Source organism: Sciurus vulgaris (assembly GCF_902686455.1).
Source record: "Sciurus vulgaris genome assembly, chromosome: 2".
Taxonomy (NCBI): Eukaryota; Metazoa; Chordata; class Mammalia; order Rodentia; family Sciuridae; genus Sciurus; species Sciurus vulgaris.
This window is the reverse complement of record NC_136462.1, coordinates 16,649,121-16,668,571: the sequence shown is the minus strand read 5'-3', so window position 1 is coordinate 16,668,571 and position 19,451 is coordinate 16,649,121. Positions and strand designations below refer to the sequence as shown.

At 33.1% G+C, this 19,451-nt stretch overlaps 1 protein-coding gene across 13 annotated transcripts in view; it reads right to left on the bottom strand.

The window, feature by feature from the left end:
* EML5 (EMAP like 5) overlaps nt 1-19,451 on the bottom strand; it is a 160,562-nt gene that overhangs the window by 110,944 nt on the left and 30,167 nt on the right. For 12 of the 13 annotated variants that reach the window (XR_013762173.1, XM_079129244.1, XM_079129249.1 and 9 more), the window contains exons 3-8: nt 17,362-17,460; nt 14,918-14,986; nt 11,835-12,020; nt 9,447-9,582; nt 7,902-8,103; nt 1,131-1,268 (exon numbers count right to left, since the gene is read on the bottom strand). Coding sequence is in view for 12 of the 13 variants with exons in the window: in XM_079129244.1 (XP_078985370.1) it covers nt 1,131-1,268; nt 7,902-8,103; nt 9,447-9,582; nt 11,835-12,020; nt 14,918-14,986; nt 17,362-17,460 (830 nt within the window). In the remaining variant the exon portion in view is untranslated. The other variant, XM_079129253.1, reaches the window with a different exon arrangement.

Sequence of the window (19,451 nt, the reverse complement as noted above, 5' to 3'; positions counted from 1 at the left end):
TTAAAATGACTGAAAATTAAATTTATATTATGGATATTTTACCACAATAAAAATAATTTAAAAGAAAAACCGTAGCAATGTCTCATTGTAAAGTCTATTACAGAAAGAGGAACTAGCTTGCAGAGAAGCTCAGATGTGTGAGAGAACATGATGTAGCTGAAGAAATGAAAGTTTAGTGTAGATGAAGGAAAGTCAGGGATGCAGAGAAATAGGCTGGAGAAAGACAATACCATGTTAAGGTTAGAAACTTCATCCAAAGAACAGCATAAAGCCTTTCTCATACTTCAGAAAGAGGAAGAATGTAAGAATGTAAACAAATGTTTTAAAAGGAATCACTATCACCGCAGAGTGCATAAAGGTCTAGACGGAAGCAAAACAAGAGGTGAAGAGACCATCTAAGAGGCTATTCCACCAGTTCAGTTCAGAGATAACACAAGGGCACAATGGTGAGAATGGAAGGAAGATTAATTTGAGGACTACTCAGAAGCAGACTCTCCAGAGTAAGAGAGGCAGAGAAAAGTTAATTAATGGTTTCTGAATTGGATAGCAGGGTAGAGGATCACTAAATTAGCAAAAAAAAAAAAAAAAGACTTCATAAATACTTATCCTTACCAACATGTGTATCTGGGGGCAAATTTTTTTTATAACTACATAGGATTCAAACTGAATGCATCTACCTAAAAGTCAATATAACATGTAAAATGCTGTAACAAATTATTTAAACTTTTCTAATTGCCTAAAGGAAGAATATTGTTTTCAAAGCATAAATGTACAAGTAACAACAGCAAAAACCATTCACCCATTTTTCACATCCTCAGGGTTGTTCAATGGTAGGAAATCATTACTGAAATTGAATACTACCAAAGAAAACAAGAAGTCAGGACCCAAAATTTACAGCTCAAAATTTCAGTCAAAAAATCTTTTAAGCATTCTCAACCTCCCAAAGATTTTTATTTAGTTTTCTGACAAACTTCTTTTTTATAGATATATTTTATATTTAATAAAACTAATATCTGAAACATTTATGTTAACAAGAAGAGAGAAAGAAAGGATAAATGGGTAAAAGCAATGCAAAATATTCTCTAAATGAACACAAAATTACTCTTTTCATTTCTGCCCTAATACCATACCTTACTCTAAGAACAGTGAATGAACCATCCTTCATTCCAAGGGCAAGATGGATTCCATCTACATTTACAGCTGCACAACGAATTGGTTCCTCCATATTGCATCTTGCTATTAATGCATGATCTACTAGGCTCCAAATCCTATAACATTTGATTTAAAAAATAAAAAAGAATAGTTAATTAATATATACTTTAAAAATAATCATAGACTATGAGAAGATTTTGGTTAAAATAATAATCTCACTTTAAGTAATATGAATCTAGATTTTGTGTATGTGTATGGTGCTGGTGATGGCTAATCCAGAGCCTTGTGCATGCTTGGCAAGCACTCAACCACTGAGTCACATTCCCCTCTCTCTAGATGTTTTAACTGTCTGCTTTGTTGCAAGGAATTCTTACCTGTGAAAATAGGAATATTGTTTGTGCTTAAAATGACAGAGGTTAATAAAATTTTTCATTTTTAAAAAATAAAATGACAGTAATTTGTCCCATTCATTTTAGGTAGATGAATTCTAACTGATCAAAGATGTGATAACTATATATAGATATAAGGATATCTATACATATCCTTAAATTGCCTATAGTCTTTTTAATTTAAGTGTAACACTTAAATATATTTAATTCAAAATCTGTTTCAGACTGTAATGGTAGAAATCAACAATGAAAAAGGTATTGTTTGAAAAATGAGGACTATATTTTCAAATAACCCAAAAGATAAAATACTAATGAAAATTAGTTAATATTTTAAAATAAGTTATAATAAAAATATTTAACATTCAAATTTGTGGAATACAGTTAGAATAGTAATGGGGGGAATGTTTAGGAGCTTTAACTGCATACATTATGAAACCAAGGTTACAATTTAATGAGTAGACACATACCCCAAAAGGTCAGAAAAATATCAGCAAAACTAAGTAGATTTTCTACGTGTTTTTACAGTATTCTTTTTAAAAATGTATTGTTTTATGGAAAACTGATTTTTGTACATTTTAATAACCAATTCCAATAATGGATCTGCATTTCCTTTTGAATTTTTCTATATATATAATCATACTGCCCATGAATAACAGTTGTTTCTTCCTTTCTAATTCCTCTGCCTTCTTCCCTCCCATCTCTCCATCTCCCCTGTCCTGTCTTCCTCTCTATTTGAACTTACTGTGCTGATGCAGATTTCTAGTCCATAGCTAGAATGGAATAGTGAAAATGGGCACCGTTGTCTTTTTTCTGACTTCAAATGTTTTATCATTAAGTACTGTATTTATACAGAATTCCTATCCTCTTACACAGCTGTCAGCAAACCATGGCCTGTGGAATAAACCAGGCCTCTGCCTATTTTTGTTCAGTGAGATAGCTAAGAATGGTTTTTGCATTTTGGGGGGTGGGTACCCCCAGGGGCATTCAACCACTGGGCCACATCCCCACCCGTTTTGTATTTTATTTAGAGACAGGGTCTCACTGAGTTGCTTAGTGCCTCGCCTTTGCTGAGGCTGGCTTAAAACTCAAGATCCTGCTACCTTAGCTGGGAGCTACTGGGATTACAGACCTGTGTCACCATGCCAGCTGATTTTTTGCATTTTTAATGATTAAAAAGAAAACATTTAAAAAGATAAAATTTTGAAACACAAGTATATAAAATTTACATTACAATGCCTATAAATAAAGCCTTATGGAAACAGTCATGATCAGTTGTTTACATACTTACATTTCACTACAGAGGCAGAATATAGATGTGGCAAATAAAATAAGTATATGACACATCACTTTACACTACTCCTCAGTGCACTACAAATTGCCGGTACAGTTATAACTTGAAAGAATTTCAAGTGCAATGTGTACTACAGGTACAGGGCAACATTTCATTATTTTTTATTATCAGCACACATCTATCATGTTGAAATGAGGAAAAAAGTAAATTTTTTGAATGTTGCATTTTCAAGGGACAATGCTGGGTGCAGTGGCAGATGCCTGTGATCCCAGTGGTTCAGGAGGCTGAGGCAGGAGGATTGTGAGTTCAAAGCCAGTCTCAGCAAAGGCGAGGCACTAAGCAACTCAGTGAGACCCCGTATCTAAATAAAATACAAAATAGGGCTGGGGATGTGGCTCAGTGACCAAGTGCCCCTGAGTTCAATCCCTGGTACCAAAAACAAACAAACAAAGGACAATGGAATACAAATTATACTGTTAATTAGATGGCAAAGCGTTGTGTTTATTATTTAATTCTATATATAATAGTGTTTATTATGTAACACTATAGCTGTGTTAGAAGAATACAAATTAACATTACCAGACTGAACATTCATAACAATATTTTCAACTAATGGGAAAGCAACAGTCAAAATATTATAAAATTTAGAACAAAATCGCTCATCACAAAAGAATTTCTTTGAAAATCTAAAATTTGAAATGCGGTTGCAACAAAAGTTAAGTTTCTGAATGATTTGTTAGTCACACAAGGAAAGCTGTTCATTAGTGATGAGTTAGGTAAATAATTTTGGGATGCAGTAGCAAAAATGTGTCCAGAGAAAACAGACTTGGTTAAGACTTAGACTTTTTCCACAAAAACAACAGCTCAAAGGGTTAAGAATACAGGGAATGATGTCAATAATTAATTTTAAAACAAGTCAAATAACTGAATAGTTTTTCCTTGCATCTGGATGAGATAACAGATGTTACCAATTCTACTCACTTGTTTATTTGAGGAGTCGATGCCAAGTTTAAAGTGACTAAAGAATTAGCTACTATGAATGGTCTGCATAGAATTATAGCAAGAATATTTTTGAAAACATTAATTCAATACAACCTAAACTGGAATCTACTAAAGGAGTTGTAATTGGTGGTAGTAAAAATATGAAAAAAATGGCTTAAATAAATTTATGAAGATTCTGAAAATGTAAAGTATTTAAAGTCTGTGGTTATTCACTATAATATTCTTTAGCAGATACTTTGCAAAAAAATTTTTTTAACTCTTCCATGTATTTTTGTACCAATAGTATCAATGATAAACTTTACTTGCTCTTGTAGATCTAACTATTCTCGGTGCTATGAATTTTTCTCAGAAATAGAAGCTGAAAATCCTCACTTACACCACCACTCAGCAGTTTAATGGCTTAGCAGTGAAAATATTAGGCAGATATTTTAGCCATGAGCAGGTACACAGGAGGAAAGACAATGAAGGGTTGTTAACTTACAGGGAGGAAATCAGACATGTGCACCAGAGTCCATGAGTTAAAGGACTGGAGAATCACAAAGAACCTTATCAAAGCAGATAAGCATCTAGAAAATGGAAAGTGGTATTCCAAACCTCTCCAACCACAGTTTATTATACCCCTTAAGGAAATTATGTTACAAGATCATATTACGCCTACTCATCCTACATGACATCATGATCTTCCCCCTTGTCAAAAGGTTATCACTAAAATCACTCACACCCACCACTTGTGACTGGGTAGATCATCACAACCCTCACACAGTAAACTTGCTGAGGGCTAAGCAAAGGGGTAACACGCCACTTTAGGGGGTATAAGAGAATAAGATCACAACAAAGGGACACAAAATCCTTAAAAAAACCCCTTCCATAAGGACCACCTTGTCCTCTCTGGAGGTGATCCCCTCGGAACATCTGTACTCTCACTCTTTCAAATAAACTCCTGCTTGTTACGCTGTGTGATTCTCATGAGATTCTACCTGCAGGACCCCAAGAACTGGTGCCATGAACCCCCATGGCTGCTTCAGCTCCATGGATAAGTCTCCTCTGCAACAGTAATGTAATGGGCACTTTTTTTTTTTTTTTTTTTTTTTTTTTTTTTATTTATTCTTTTTACCTTTTTTGACAGCTTAAGTAACATACCAGTCAAACAAAATCAATAACATCTGTGTACAGAGTCAGGGATTTAATTGTAAATTTTGATAAGGTCTGTATCAAACAGCCATAGGTTAAATGGAACAAGAGGAGTGTTTTGTGTGTTTTCCTCCTTTGCCTGTGTCTTAGTTTGGGCCTCTATAACAGACTACTATAGTCTGGGTGGCTTAAACAACCACTCAAAACTTACTATTCTGGGGTTGGGAAGTTCACAATTAAGTGGTAGCAGATTCATTGTTGCGGTGAGGGTCTACAACCTGGCTGCCTTCTTGTGGCATCTGTAATGGTCACCTTTAAAATTGGGAATTTGAAAGTACCCAGACACTGTCTTCACTAAAATAATTTTGTCCTAATCTGTTGTTTTTTCTTTCCCAGTTCATCTCAAGTCCCCAAAATCCAGAGCCAAGGGATAGGCAAAGCCAGACTTCCTATGCATATGCATACCTTTTGCCTCTCCACTTTCATTCTCACCCTGTAGAATCCTAAAACTGTTGTCAGTACAGGGAAGACAGATTTCTAGACCAGCTGTCTTCCTGGTTTTTAGACAAACTAAAAATAAATGCATTTCTTGCTTCATCATCACTTTTCTCTTTGTTAATTATATGTGGCCAGTGACGGAAACTAGTCTTTTAGACTCCCAAAGTCAACTCTGGTTGGGGGTCCTGGTAACAGTAAAATTTTATTGTGATTTTTATTTTTTAGTCTCAGAACCAAAACTGAAATTTTTCTGAACCAAAAGAACTGTTCTCAAAAGAACTGTTCTCAAGCATAATTATAAAACACTGAACAGCTTTAAAAATTAGCTTTTGATGCAGATTTGGTATTATTTCTTAATAAATTCAACACAATTATAATGCAAAAGCAGCACTTACATGTGAAAATTCTACTGTGCTAAAGTCATTTGGATAACAATGCTATGTGAATAACAAGCAGCATCAAAAGTTAAAACAAGAAGGGATATCTCCATTCCCCCATAAATCTGCATCTGCTATAGATAGATAAAGAAATAGATATGTTTAATCTATAGTTCTGGCAGGGTATATAGGACTACCTTCTTTTGGTCTTCTTGTGTTTCTGTCCTTTGTGCCACAAGAGAAAGTCATAAACAAAGTTCAAGTTTATCCAAGGGAAAAATACCCTCAAGGCAAAAGTGACTTTGGTCACTTTGATGCTCCTAAATTTCTATTGTTTTATAAAGTGTCTGGACAGTTCCTTACTATCTTACTCATTCTTTAAAGACTTCTAAGGCAATTTACACTTTAATAAGCATCTTTGGTTATCTTCACTTTAATTTTTTTGCAAACAAATTGTCACCAATAATAGAAACAGAAATCTGAACAATTACTTTCTAAAGGATCAACTGCCCTGTTTTCAGCAACTATATAGCAGCTGGTAATAGAAGTTCTATAAGGAAAGAAACTATAAAAACTGTTCCTAGCAAAGCACGTGGATAAAGGGTAGCCTATATAGCAAATTTCCACAGAGCTATGGCACCTTCCAGCCCCATAAAATAGACTAACATAATGACAATAAATGGCATGGCTGAGTAGTATACTGTAAAGACACATTAGTAGTTATCAATAAGTCTGGAAGCCCACTCCACTGTTTACACTGAAGAAAACTTGACACACACGAACTGCTAGACCTAAAAAATAAAGCCATTAACATAAACCAGATATGGTGGCACATGCCTGTAGTCCCAGCTACTCTGGAGGCTGAGGCTAAAGGATTACTTGAGCTCAAGAGTTTTGAGAACAACCTGGGTAATATAGCAAGATCTTGTCTCAAAAAAACAAACAAAAAACACCACTAAAGTACAAGAACATCATACAGGATGAACAACCCTAATCCACAATTCCAAAATCTAAAATGACACAAAATTTCCATATATGACCTCAAGTGATGATCCCAGTCAAACTCAGGTGTAGTAAAAAATAAAATTACCATTAAGCTATATGTACAGGTGTATATGAAACAAATTATGTGTTTATATAACGGGGTCTACTTCATGCTTTGAGTGTGAACTTCACTGCTCCTTCACTGGAGGTTTATTTCAAAACTGTGTTTTTGTTGTTGCTTTCCCACTTCCTTTTCTTCCTCTTCTTTCTCACTCTCCCTAAACATGAGGAAACAAGATGAATATTCTTCCCATCTTAAGTGGGGTTATTGTGTTCTCCAGCTTACTGACCACAAAAATGAAAGAATGTGTGCCAGCAAGATGAGCAGACCTGGGAACTGGTGCCAGGAGTCTGAGCAATGGCTATCTCAAGGCTACCACGTAGACATGAATAGTGTAACTTTTATCAGCACATCCAGAATTTCCCTTTAAAAAGCTTTTTGTTCCCCCTTATTATAAGGGGGACAGTTGCTTTTGAGACACTAGCCAGCTACTCTCCTTATTTTCTCCTTATTGTTTTTGTTTTTGATGATGCTGGGGATTGAACCCAGGGCCTTGTGCATTTGACGCAAGCACTCTACCAACTGAGCTATATCCCCAGCCCTATCTTTTCAACACTAAGAATTTATCATGGAGATATTTATACATGCACAAAAATGACATATGTACAATGATAGTTATTGTAAATGCTGCATTTATTAAGTACACAAAACTAGAAGTAAACTAACAATAATGGATTCATTATAAATTACACTATATTCATGCAGTAGAGTATCACATGGCTGTTAAAAAGATTATATGTAACTCTGTATATCCTAATATGGAAAAAACACTGAATATTTTCAAGAGAAAAAAATCAAAATCTTTCTCATGGTTGTAAATTCTACAATTTGAAGTACTTATTAACTATGTTCATTTGATATACTGTAAGCCATAAAATTTAATTCTAAGCTTCGAGTGTTTTTTTTCAGTTTAAGGACAGATTCCAGTCTATGCAATTACTTTATAATTTGCTTACCTGACTGAACGATCATCACTTCCAGTCACGGCCAAAGGTTTAGTAGGATGAACAGCAAGTGCCCAGAGTTCACCTTCACAATGCCCTTGCATAATTAGGAAAGGTTTGTTTCTTTCATGCACCACAATCTCAAAAATTTCACTGTCTTGTGTTCCAACTAAAATGTGGTCACCTCGCCAACAAACACTCCTCACAGACAAACCTAATGAAACATATATTTAATGTCAATATTGTTTTTAATAACAATGCTATAATATAATGCCAATCCTCCTAATTGAAAATTAACTTTTGTATCTATTAAACCATGGATGTGAGATAAAAGAAATATGTGAGTCCTTGATTCACACTCTTACTTTCTTCGATTGTCCATATTGTCTTCCACATGGAATGATATTTCTCTTTTTTTATATACCTAATTTCCACCCATCCTTCAAGATATGAACTTGCCTTCCTTTTTCCTTGTTAGACAATTCCAGGTAGTCTACTTCCTCAGATAGTTTTATAGTACTAACAATCTGCATCATTCAATAAGTAATTGCTCAGGAACTATTTTAATAGAATTGCATTGCATTTCAAAAAAATAATATGACTCTTCTTGTTTACATTGCATCTTTTCAATCTGCTCAGAAACAGATTAAGAAGAGAATTTTACTTTTTTGGCATCTTCCACAATTCCTCTTTTCACCTTAGGAAAACAGTTTTCTCATCTGTACAATATGGCCAATACAAAGATACTCTGTATTTAACAATACTCTAGAGAATAAAATTTTTAAAAGCATCAAATTACTTTCTAAGCTTCAAAATACAATAATGCTCAGTAAATCTAATGTAAATAGAGTAACAGTCAACATTCACATGTTTATCATGTGCCATTCTTCTAAATATTCCATATATATTAACTCATTTAATACTATGAGATAGTTTATTATTATTATCCTTAATTTACAGATAATGCTAAATAATTAGCCCAGGTTTCCATACCTCCTCAGTGACTGGAGTATGTTTTAAACACAGATCAGTGTAACTTCCAATCTTGTCTTATAGAATACCACATTAGTAAATAACATGTTAAATTTTATAATGAAAGATCCTGTTTTATTACATCAACTTTTTAAAGTCCCCTCCCCCCAAAAATGTCCCAATTGCTGACAAGCAAATTTGGATGAAGAAAAAACACATATATGTACATTTAAATCATTCTTAATAAGTTCCCCTCATCCCCAATATACTTGATTTACAATAGTTTATTTGATAGTTATATTTAGCTCTTTAATACTAAAATATTTTCAAAATCCAAGGTTACCAAGGTAAGTGCCTGTCATATCTCTCTGTATGTTCTATTATAATAGACATTAGACATACAAAAGAATCTTGTAACACTGAATCCAAAAGTCATCCTCAGTGGATTTCAGTTAAATGTATACAGTGTGAAGAAATCGAAGTCTTATTTATATTTACAAAGCATACACTTATGATTATTGAAAGAAAGAGACAATCCTTGACACATTTAAAGTTTGTCTAATAATAAGACATTTGTTTTATTACCTTTGTATCCCTGGTCTGTTTCCCTGAGATCAATCACAGTAATTGGTTTAAAAGTTAAATCCCAAAGACGAATACAGCCATCTCTACCACCAGTCGCAAACCCTTCTTCACAGGCATTCATGCTAAAAATTCCTGCCTGGAAGAGAAAATAATTTAACACTTTAAGTTTCCTAAGAACATCTACCATATAAAAATAGAAACCCATCTAGCAATATTTTCGTATGATATAGGAATAAACAATATCAGAAAACAGAAAAGAAAGTCTAGAAATACATCCTTAGGAACTGTATATATAATTAAGATTGTATTTACAGACATAATGAAATAAAATAAAGTTAAACCTTGTACTATATATAAGAATGAATTATAGAGGACAAAATTCTAAATGTAAAAAATAAAAAAAAAAAGTTTAGAAAAAGTCAGAACCACCAGGTGCAGTGGCACATTCCTGTAATCCCAGCTGCTTGGTTAGGTTGAGGCAGTAGGATTGCAAGTTCAAAACCAGTTTCAGTAACTTACTGAGGACCTAAGCAACTCAGCAAGGCCCTCTCTCAAAATAAAAAGAATAAAAAAGGGCTAAGGATGTGGCTAGTGTTTAAATACCCCTGGGTTCAATCCCTGGTTCATGCGCGTGCACACACACACACACACACACACACACACACACACAAATGCAAAACAAAAAAGTCACAACAACACTTGTATGATTTTGGGTCATGAGACATTTTTAGTTTTAGTTTTTAGGTATGGCAGTTCGCCCACAAGCCATAAAGAAAAAAAATTAAATTTTTTCATATGAAGAAAGATATAAAGAAACATATTAAGGGAATATTTGCAATGTGTATGACTGAGAAGGTAAATAACCCTAATGTACAAATGAATAAAGTAAAGAAAAGCAATTCAACAACACAACACAACCAAACAACAAAAAGAGTAAAGGATAAGAAAAGTCAATTAACAGAAAAGGAAAAATAGTAGTCAATAAATATATGAAATTTCAGAAAGAGCAAACAAAATTCAAACAAGAATCTACTATTTTCACCTAGAAAATAAGTAATATTTTACAATACTGGTCACATTCTATTGAATATGAGAAGGAAACTAGTTATTTTTATATAACTGATGGCAATGTGAGTTGTGCCTTTTGTGGAAAAAAGACTTCTCTTTTGGGTTTTGAGCATTTAACTTCAAGCAAATTATGATGCTTTGGACCTAACTTAAATGCTCCCCAAAGGCCATGTTCTAAAGGTTTGGTTCTCAGCTGATGGTGCTATTAGGAAGTAGAGGAAAGAGTGGAAGGTGGGGTATAGTTGGAGGCAGTTGGCCACCAAATGGTCTCTGTCTGTCTGGCTGTCTCCTTCTCTTTCTGCTTCCCAGCCACCATGAGGTGAGCAGTTTTTTCCACCATGTACTCGCCATCATAATGTTCTACTTCACTACAGGCCCAGAAACAATGGAGTCAAATGACCATGGATAGAAACCTCTGAAATCATGTTCCAAAATAAAACTTTCCTTTTTTAAATTGAATTTCCAAGGTATTTTGTCACAAAAACAGAAACAGACCAATAAGCCAATCTTTTACAAGTAAGTTTTTACTATATTCGGAACCCTTATTTATTTATTTTGCAGTACTGAGGATTGAACCTAGGGCCTCTCTTAGCTACATCCCCAGCCCTTTTTACATTTTATTTTGAGACAGGATTTCAGTAAGTACCCCAGCCTGGGCTAGAACCTGTTTCTCCTGCCTATTCTCCAGAGTAGCTGGGATTATAAACATGCCCTACCACATTCAGCTTATTCAGGACTTTTCTATTTGAAGCTCTTACTACTAACAATGTGGCAGCTCTGTGCTATTTATCTCCCTTCACTTTATGAGGAAGAACCCAACTGCTAGAAAGCTCAAATCAAAAAACACTCAGTTTTAACAATGGAGTTTTCTTTTTTGGTACCTTATTTAAATGAAAAGCTCATGAAGTACAAAAATTAAATCCCTTTGACATTTACTTAAGGAATCAATGTTATTTTTTCTCTAGACCTATACCCAAACTGCTGGTAAGTCAGCCTTAAGAGCACTAGTCTTATTTTACTAGTTAATCTAGAATACCTTAAGGTTGGAGTCAACAAGCTTTTCTTCAACACTACTCTGAAAAGGACACTGCTAAAGCAATAACTTTGAACAGAATACTAATTATACTAATTTAATAAGTATTCATGAGTCAAACTGCATAATATTTCTTCCTTGAAATCTTAAAGACAAATTAATTCAGTTAGAATAGCATTTTTCAAGAAACTGATAAGAAACAATATGCTACATTATGCAGTCTGTGGTTTTGAAACAATAAAGTTAAGTAGTTAACATACAAAAGTGTTTAAAATATTTATACTTACAGCATGGGCTCCTTGTATTGTTCGTATAAGATTGATTCCTTTCCACACGTATATATCCCCATTGAGTGCACCAGAATATGTTAATTCATCCCGAGCACAGGCTAGGCACAATATTGTCTGAAGGTCACCCGTTTTACCGAAGACACCTCGCTTTGGGGTCAGAGCATTTCCACATAAACTCCAGAACTAAAGACACAGTAAAATCAAATAACCAAACAATACATATAAAGTAGAACACTTCCATTACTTCAGTGGTATATTAAAATGGCAGACTAGAAATTACTTAAGAAATTGTCTTATGATATAATAGCATTCAATGTTCACATCCTCATCCTTGTGTGTCAAAAGTTATGTTACAGCAATAAGTCACTGGTTTCACTCTTTTTCAGTAAGAGTAAGGAAACTGAACTAGATTATTTTTAAGAAATGCTATTGCTTTCCTTTGATATCTGAGAAAAACTACATGAAACTTGGTATAAAAAGTTTTGGAAATGAGTTAGCAATAAAGACATCATACACAAAGAGTAAAAAGGACCAAATCTAATGTTCAATTTCTGATAGAAACAGTAAAGATGGGGCAAATTGTATGTTGCCCTCATTGGTATTTTCAAAACTGAGCAATTTTCTTGCTCATAAAGCTTAAAAATAAGATAGATACTCATTTAGAAAGATCTGTTCATACTTGGGAGAGGAGAGAGAAGTCAAACATGAATCTTCATAAGAAGAGGGTTTCTTTTTTCTCTATTATGTGAATTCTAATAAATTTTTATATTATACAAAGAAAAAAATATTTTAATGGGGTCATACAGGTATGACCTGTAGAACTATATATTAAATAGTTCTATATAAACTAGGCCCAGAGAACAAATTTGGCTTTATAAAAAGTGAATTACTATTTCAAATAATACAATTTTTAATATTTCATGTCTATTTTAAACCTGACACTTCAAAGAACTAAAAATATACTTTTCCATTCAAACAACTAATAAGTGCTTTAATGAGGTGAAACTATGTGATTTTTAAATTTAAAAGCACCAAAATTTCTGTGCATGAGAAAAGCTGGTTTCTTTATTTCAGCAAGCCCCATGTTGAGTCTATTATGTTCCTCAAGATCAGTTATTGCCAACCACAGCTTCACATTATAATCGATTCCCTGGAGAAATTATAAAGTTTCCTGGGCCCCCAACAAATTGAGACAGAATCTTAAAGGAATTAAATCAAGGTTTTCAAATGCTTTTGATGCTCAGCAGGAGTTAAGAACCATTGTTCTAGAATCCAGACCAGTACTGTCCAATAGAGCTTGCAGTAATGGTGGAAATACTCTCTAATATATACATGCTTTCCAATACAGGTGACTCTTGAACATTTAGAATGAGGCTACTAGTGTGACTGAAGAAATGAATTTTACATTTTACTTAACCTTAATTTTATTTGAATAGCTCCAAGTGGCTAGAGGTTATTATATTAGACAGTTTAGCTTTAGATCATCTCAGTAGTGTCCTCACACATTATCTGCAAAAAAGAACATACTATTCATTGCTCCTACAGAAGACAAGGAAATGTATCTCATAATATAGTTTTTGTTTCTTAAGTTTAAGAAGATGAGCTTTTTAAAAAAAAAATCTGAAAATAGGGCGGGGGATGTAGCTCAGTGGTAGAGCATTTGCTAGCATGCACAAAGTCTTGGGTTCCATCCCAAGAACTGCAAAAAGGGAAAAAAAAAAAAAAAAAAAACCAAACAACTGAAAATGGACCTTTTAGTGTTATTTATAATGTAAAACAGCAGCAAGATCTCTTTCTTCATAATTAATTTGCCATTTATTAAGCATTTAAAATATATCAAGTACTGTGACAAACATCATTTTGTTCATAAAAAATAAACATCTCTGTCTCACAGTGCTTACATCATGTGCCTAAAAGTCTATTATAGAGCCTTTGCTGTTAAGTACTTGTTGAAGAAAACAAAGATTTAAATACTAACCATCTACCAAGTCAGTAACAGAATATCAAAACCAGAATTACAGCAGCAATTACAGACTCTTGGAGAAAGTGTGGATGGAGGTGAACATATCATAAAGAATGTTGGAACACAGATTCTTATTAGAAATTTATTGTTTTCAAGAAGTGCTACATAAGACAATAGAAGAAAAGCAAGCTTTTGCAGTTTACACTAGTGATTCAATAGTAACTATAGACATGAGAATGAATAGCACTACTAACTCTATGGACTTTAAAATCTGAACTATAATTACAAAACAAACCTAAAGCTTGTATAAGCAAAGTAAATAGTGGCTATCAAGGCTAAAGTCAAATCAGAGAGCAAACATAGACAAAGAAAAGAACACTTTCAGAAAGGTGACCCTGCATTGGGCACTATTACAAGAACTTGAACATATGGTGCCTTTTAAATCATCAACTCTTTGAGGATGTAAGAACAGTTTTAGGGGCTGGGCTTGTGGCTCAGTGGTAGAGCACTTGCCTGGCATGTATGAGGCCCTGGGTTCGATCCTCAGAACCACATATAAATAAATAAAATAAAGGTCATTGACAACTAAAAAAAAATTTTAAAAATGAGAAAAGGAGTTAAAAAAAGAAAAAAATAGACTTAAAAAAAAAGAACAGTTATAGTTTCAAGATGGGAAAAGCACTCAAATAGGTTAAATGACTCAACCAGGTTAAACATCTCTTAAGTGACAGAGTCAAATCTATCCATCTTGCTTCTACCATACCATTCTAGTTCTGCAAATAAAAACTTAGCTCACTTAGTTGCCTATTCTTACATTTTACTTTGTAAGTGAAATATGAAGAAACAAGAACACAGTAAATTCTACCTCATAAGATTATAAATGCCTTATGGAGAGTGGTTCATTAATTTCCTATTCATGTTTATATCCCTTGGAATATCTAGAAGTAACTACAAAATAAATATTTGTTTGACTGAATATGAGAACATTAAAAACTTAACATTTTAAAAATAAGTACTATTAAAATTCTAAAACTAAGCCTAAATTGTTAGTGTGATGTATACACTTAGCAGTAGAAAACTAAACATAACTATTATAAAAAAAAGACCCTTCTAGTACCTTGATATGTTTTACACCACAGCTGACAAGTTTATTTGGCTGGTACAAATCCCAAGAAATATCAAATATCTGTAAACAAACCAGATTCATGGTTAAAATATTTATTTCCAGAATTATTTAAGAATACTATCTAAAAGATCAAATTGCCCAAACCCCTGTCAGAAACCGCAGCAGCCTCAATAAATTATAAACAGAACTCCACATTTCAAAATCTTATAAGAACTAAATTAAATATGAAAATGATAAGGAACAAAAACTATTAATTTCAATGAACTTTATAAGCAACTATAAGAGCAAAATTTAACACTTCTATTTTTTTCTAAATTTTTAAAGAATTTGGGGGTAGGCTGAGGCAGAAGGATCAAAAGTTTGAAGCTAGCTGGGCAACTTAGTGAGACCATTTCAAAATACAACAAAATACAAAAGGGTTGGGGATATATCTCAGTGGTACAATGCTTGCCTATCATGTGTGAAGACCTGGATTCAATTCCCAGTACTAGGGCGGGAAAAAAAAAAAAAAAAAGAAGAAGAAAAAGAAGAATTTGGTTCCTAAATAACAAGAATGGTTCAACAGAACTCGGGCATGAGGCATAATTTTTACAGGGATGAGATTCTGAATGGAACATACACTTCATACTTATATAACAAGAAATAAGGAGCACTTTTATAGCTTTCTATCACATAGAATTACTTTCATAAAGGTTCTAAACATTTATTTTACAGCAATTCTTAATTTTTTAGTTTTCTTACTTTATGGGTCAAACAAAATTAACATATATACTTTCAAATTTTGCAGGTCTCCAGGCTTTGTTCATATTTAAGATCCTGCAAGATTTAAATACATACAAAGCATTTTGTTAACAAGCTAAAACTCAAGTGAAATAAAACATGTTCTAGAAACACAGAATTAAGCAATAAATGAAAGAAAAACTAACATTTGAAAAATAATTCACGTATCCTGCAATCTGAGGGTTTTCATGTTTCTTTGTCCCATGAATCATCTAACTTAAAATGTTTATATCTCAAAAAATTTAGAGATACTTTTCAATGATAATGAAGAAAAAATACATAAGTTGATTTTTAACAACTCATCATGATATAGATTACATGAAAAACATATCAATGCAAAGGACCACAAAATATTTAAAATTCCACTGACAGTATAATCTTTTGAAATTGGTCCAAAGTACTAATATGTGAAATGCTTTGATCTAAGTCACTCAGAAAACATTTAATAATTATGTAAATTATGTGTGTATAAATGAGAGACACCATATAACATTCTCCTTTGAGATTTGCTAAAAACCAAATATATTCTTCAAAATGCAAATGTACATAACATTTTCTGCACAACTTTCACTGATTCAGATTCCTGCAAAACAGAATCACTGACTCTATATTGTTGCTGCTTCAGGCAAGGACTTAACTATACACACTCTCACAAAATGAGAGATTTTTAAAAAATTTACAGAGTATTTTATCTATGTTTATAAAAGTAATATAATATTTAATTAAAAAGCTGACAAAATACTTTTATAATAATCCTACATAACAGGGAATAGGGAATCTGTATTTTAACAAGTTTCCAAAGTAAAAAAAAAAAGTCCCTAAAAAATTTATAATAATATTTTAATTTTTTTTATTTTATCATTTTTATAGTGCTGAGGGTTGAATCCAGGGCCTTGCACATGCTAAGTAAGCACTTTACCACAGAGCTAATTCCCTCGCCCATACACATACATAATTTTAATAGATAATTACACAAACAACATTTTTTTCACCTTACTACAATACATATGCAACATATTACTAGTAAATCACCCTAGACACAAATCACTTAGTTTTAAAACTGATACTTGAATAATGGGTGCTTGCATATGTCTAGACTCTTTAAACTGTGCACATTACATATACGAGGTCCTTTATAAATCAATTATACTTCAATAAAGCTGTTTTTTTAACAGAAAAAAATGCACAGCTTTTACTGAAGCAAACACTGGTTAAAAGTTTTGTGTTTAACACCACAATTTGAATCAAGGCTTATAATATATGTGCTTTCTAAGATTTTATGGGCATTTATAATTGTATAATCTTTAAATTTTTAAATTTATTTTAAACATATTTACTGGGATTGAATTTACATATTATAAAATTTACTCATTAAAGTGTACAATTCAATGTTTCTTGGTATGCTTGAAGAATTGTACTATAATCAGTTTAGAACACTTCATTACCTAAAAAAGAACCTCCATATCTATATGATTCCCATTTTTCTTTCCATTTTCTCCCCTCCCCCATAACTGTACAATTTTTTAGAAGTTATAAAATTTTAATGACCTATGAACTACCTGGCAATAACAAAACAGAAGAATAAAATCCCCTGAACTCTCTTCTGATCTTTTCCTGTCCAGTGCTCATTAGAAATTCCAAAGGGGAATACTTACTCTATCTGTGTGACCAGGAGCCATAGACAACATTTTTCCCCTTTTCCAGTCCCAAACACAAACTGCATTCTTTGAATCCAGTCCAACTGAAACCAAGCGCTGGATTATGTCCAAGAAGTCCAGGAGGGAATAAAAAAGGCAAACAAAACAAAGAACCACCAAATTATAAATGATAAATAAATTCTACTCTGGGGTTTAATAAACATCAAACCTTAAACATCTATATTTTATAGAGCCCATAGAGAAAAGGAAATACATTTCAACTTAATATTTGAACATACATACACTTTTCACACCAAGAAACAGAAGACACAGTCTGATAAAATATCCTAAAGATAATTTGTGCCCCAAACTTAAAAATAGTAGATAAAATTTAATAAAATCATTTAAAATATACTGCTGAGCAGTCAAAGAATTAAGAAAACTAAAAACAAAACATAGGGATTCCCAAAGGGAATCCTGCATGGTAAGAGAGCACCTATATCCATTCTATTCTACAAGTAGCAGATCCATTCTATTCTACAAGTAGCAGATGAGCCCTTGTACTCAACTTTTGTGGGGCATATGGAAGAACAGGATATAAAGTCTAGAGTATACCCAACGTGGAGATTTGAACTGAAGACCTCTGACTAAAGCAGTGAACTTCTCAGAACATACAATGAGAAATAAGCCCTTTTAAAAGAAGGGGTGGTGATGAACAAAGGGGAGAAATAACCAAAAGCTGCCTTCACATTGTTGTATGACCTATGTTCACATTAAGCACAGATCTCTTGTGTGAGAAACTTCATTCAGAGTAGTCCTAAGGGTTGCTTGTTCTTTGAGCAATTTCAATAACATGGCATAGGCAAATATAAATTCTGCATTAGGGGATGTAACTTCCAATCTGTCCCTCAAAAAATTCTTACAGTTATAAATTCAATAAAAATAAACTTAAAAGCAAACTAAACAACCCCACAAACACAAGGAAATAAGAGATCATGGGTGAGCTGCAACAATCAGCAAGATCAACCTTTCAATATACTTCAGATATTGAAATTATCATATGAACAATATCAAATAAACTTAACGTATATAGAGAAATAAAATTAAGCCTTCAAAATATCTGCATATGAGCAAAGATTAGGAAACTATGAAAAAGTATTCAAGGAGATATGATCAAGCAAATGAACTTCTAGGAATGAAAAATAAAATAGATGAAATTAAAAACTCAATGGAAGAGTAGATTAGAAGGACATGAAAAGATAGATAATAAGAGGAGATAGGAAGATGGAAAGAATGAGAGAACACCACCATCTGACCCAGTTATCCCACTCCTTGGTATATGTCCAAAGGACTTAAAAGCAGCATACCACAGTGACATAGCCACATCAATATTTATAGCAGCCCAATTCACAATAGTTAAGCTATGGAACCAATGTAGGTGCCCTTCAACAGATGAATGGATAAAGAAAATGTGGTATGTATACACAATGGAACATTACCTAGCCATAAAGAAGAATGAAATTATGGCATATGCCAGTAAATGGATGAAACTGGAGACTACCATGCTAAGTGAAATAAGGCTATCCCCAAAAAATCAAAGGATGAAAGGTTTCTCTGATATGTGAATTCTAACACACAATAAGGGGGCTAAGGAAGAACAGAAGTTCATTGGATTGGACAAAGGAGAATGAAGGGAAGGAAGGAAGGGACGGGAATAGGAAAGACAGTAGAATGAATCAGACATAACTTTCCTATGTTCATATATGATACATGACCAGTGAAACTCCACATCATGTTCAACCCCAAGGATGGGATCCTAATTAGAGTAAGTTATACTCCTTGTATGTATAATATGTCAAAATACTTTGTCATGTATAGGTAAAATGTACAAATTTTAAAAAAGCTAAAAAAAATGGCACATGAGAATATAAAAAAAAAATTAGAATATGAAATGTGAAACATAGACATCTAGCCAAGCAGGAATATCAGGGTCTGAACTTGCTCCTTACCATAATTACATCTAGAAACTGTATAAAATATATAAAATGAAATATTTTCAGACATTTGTAATGAGAAGTAAAGCACTGTGTATGGCTGAATAAGGGAAA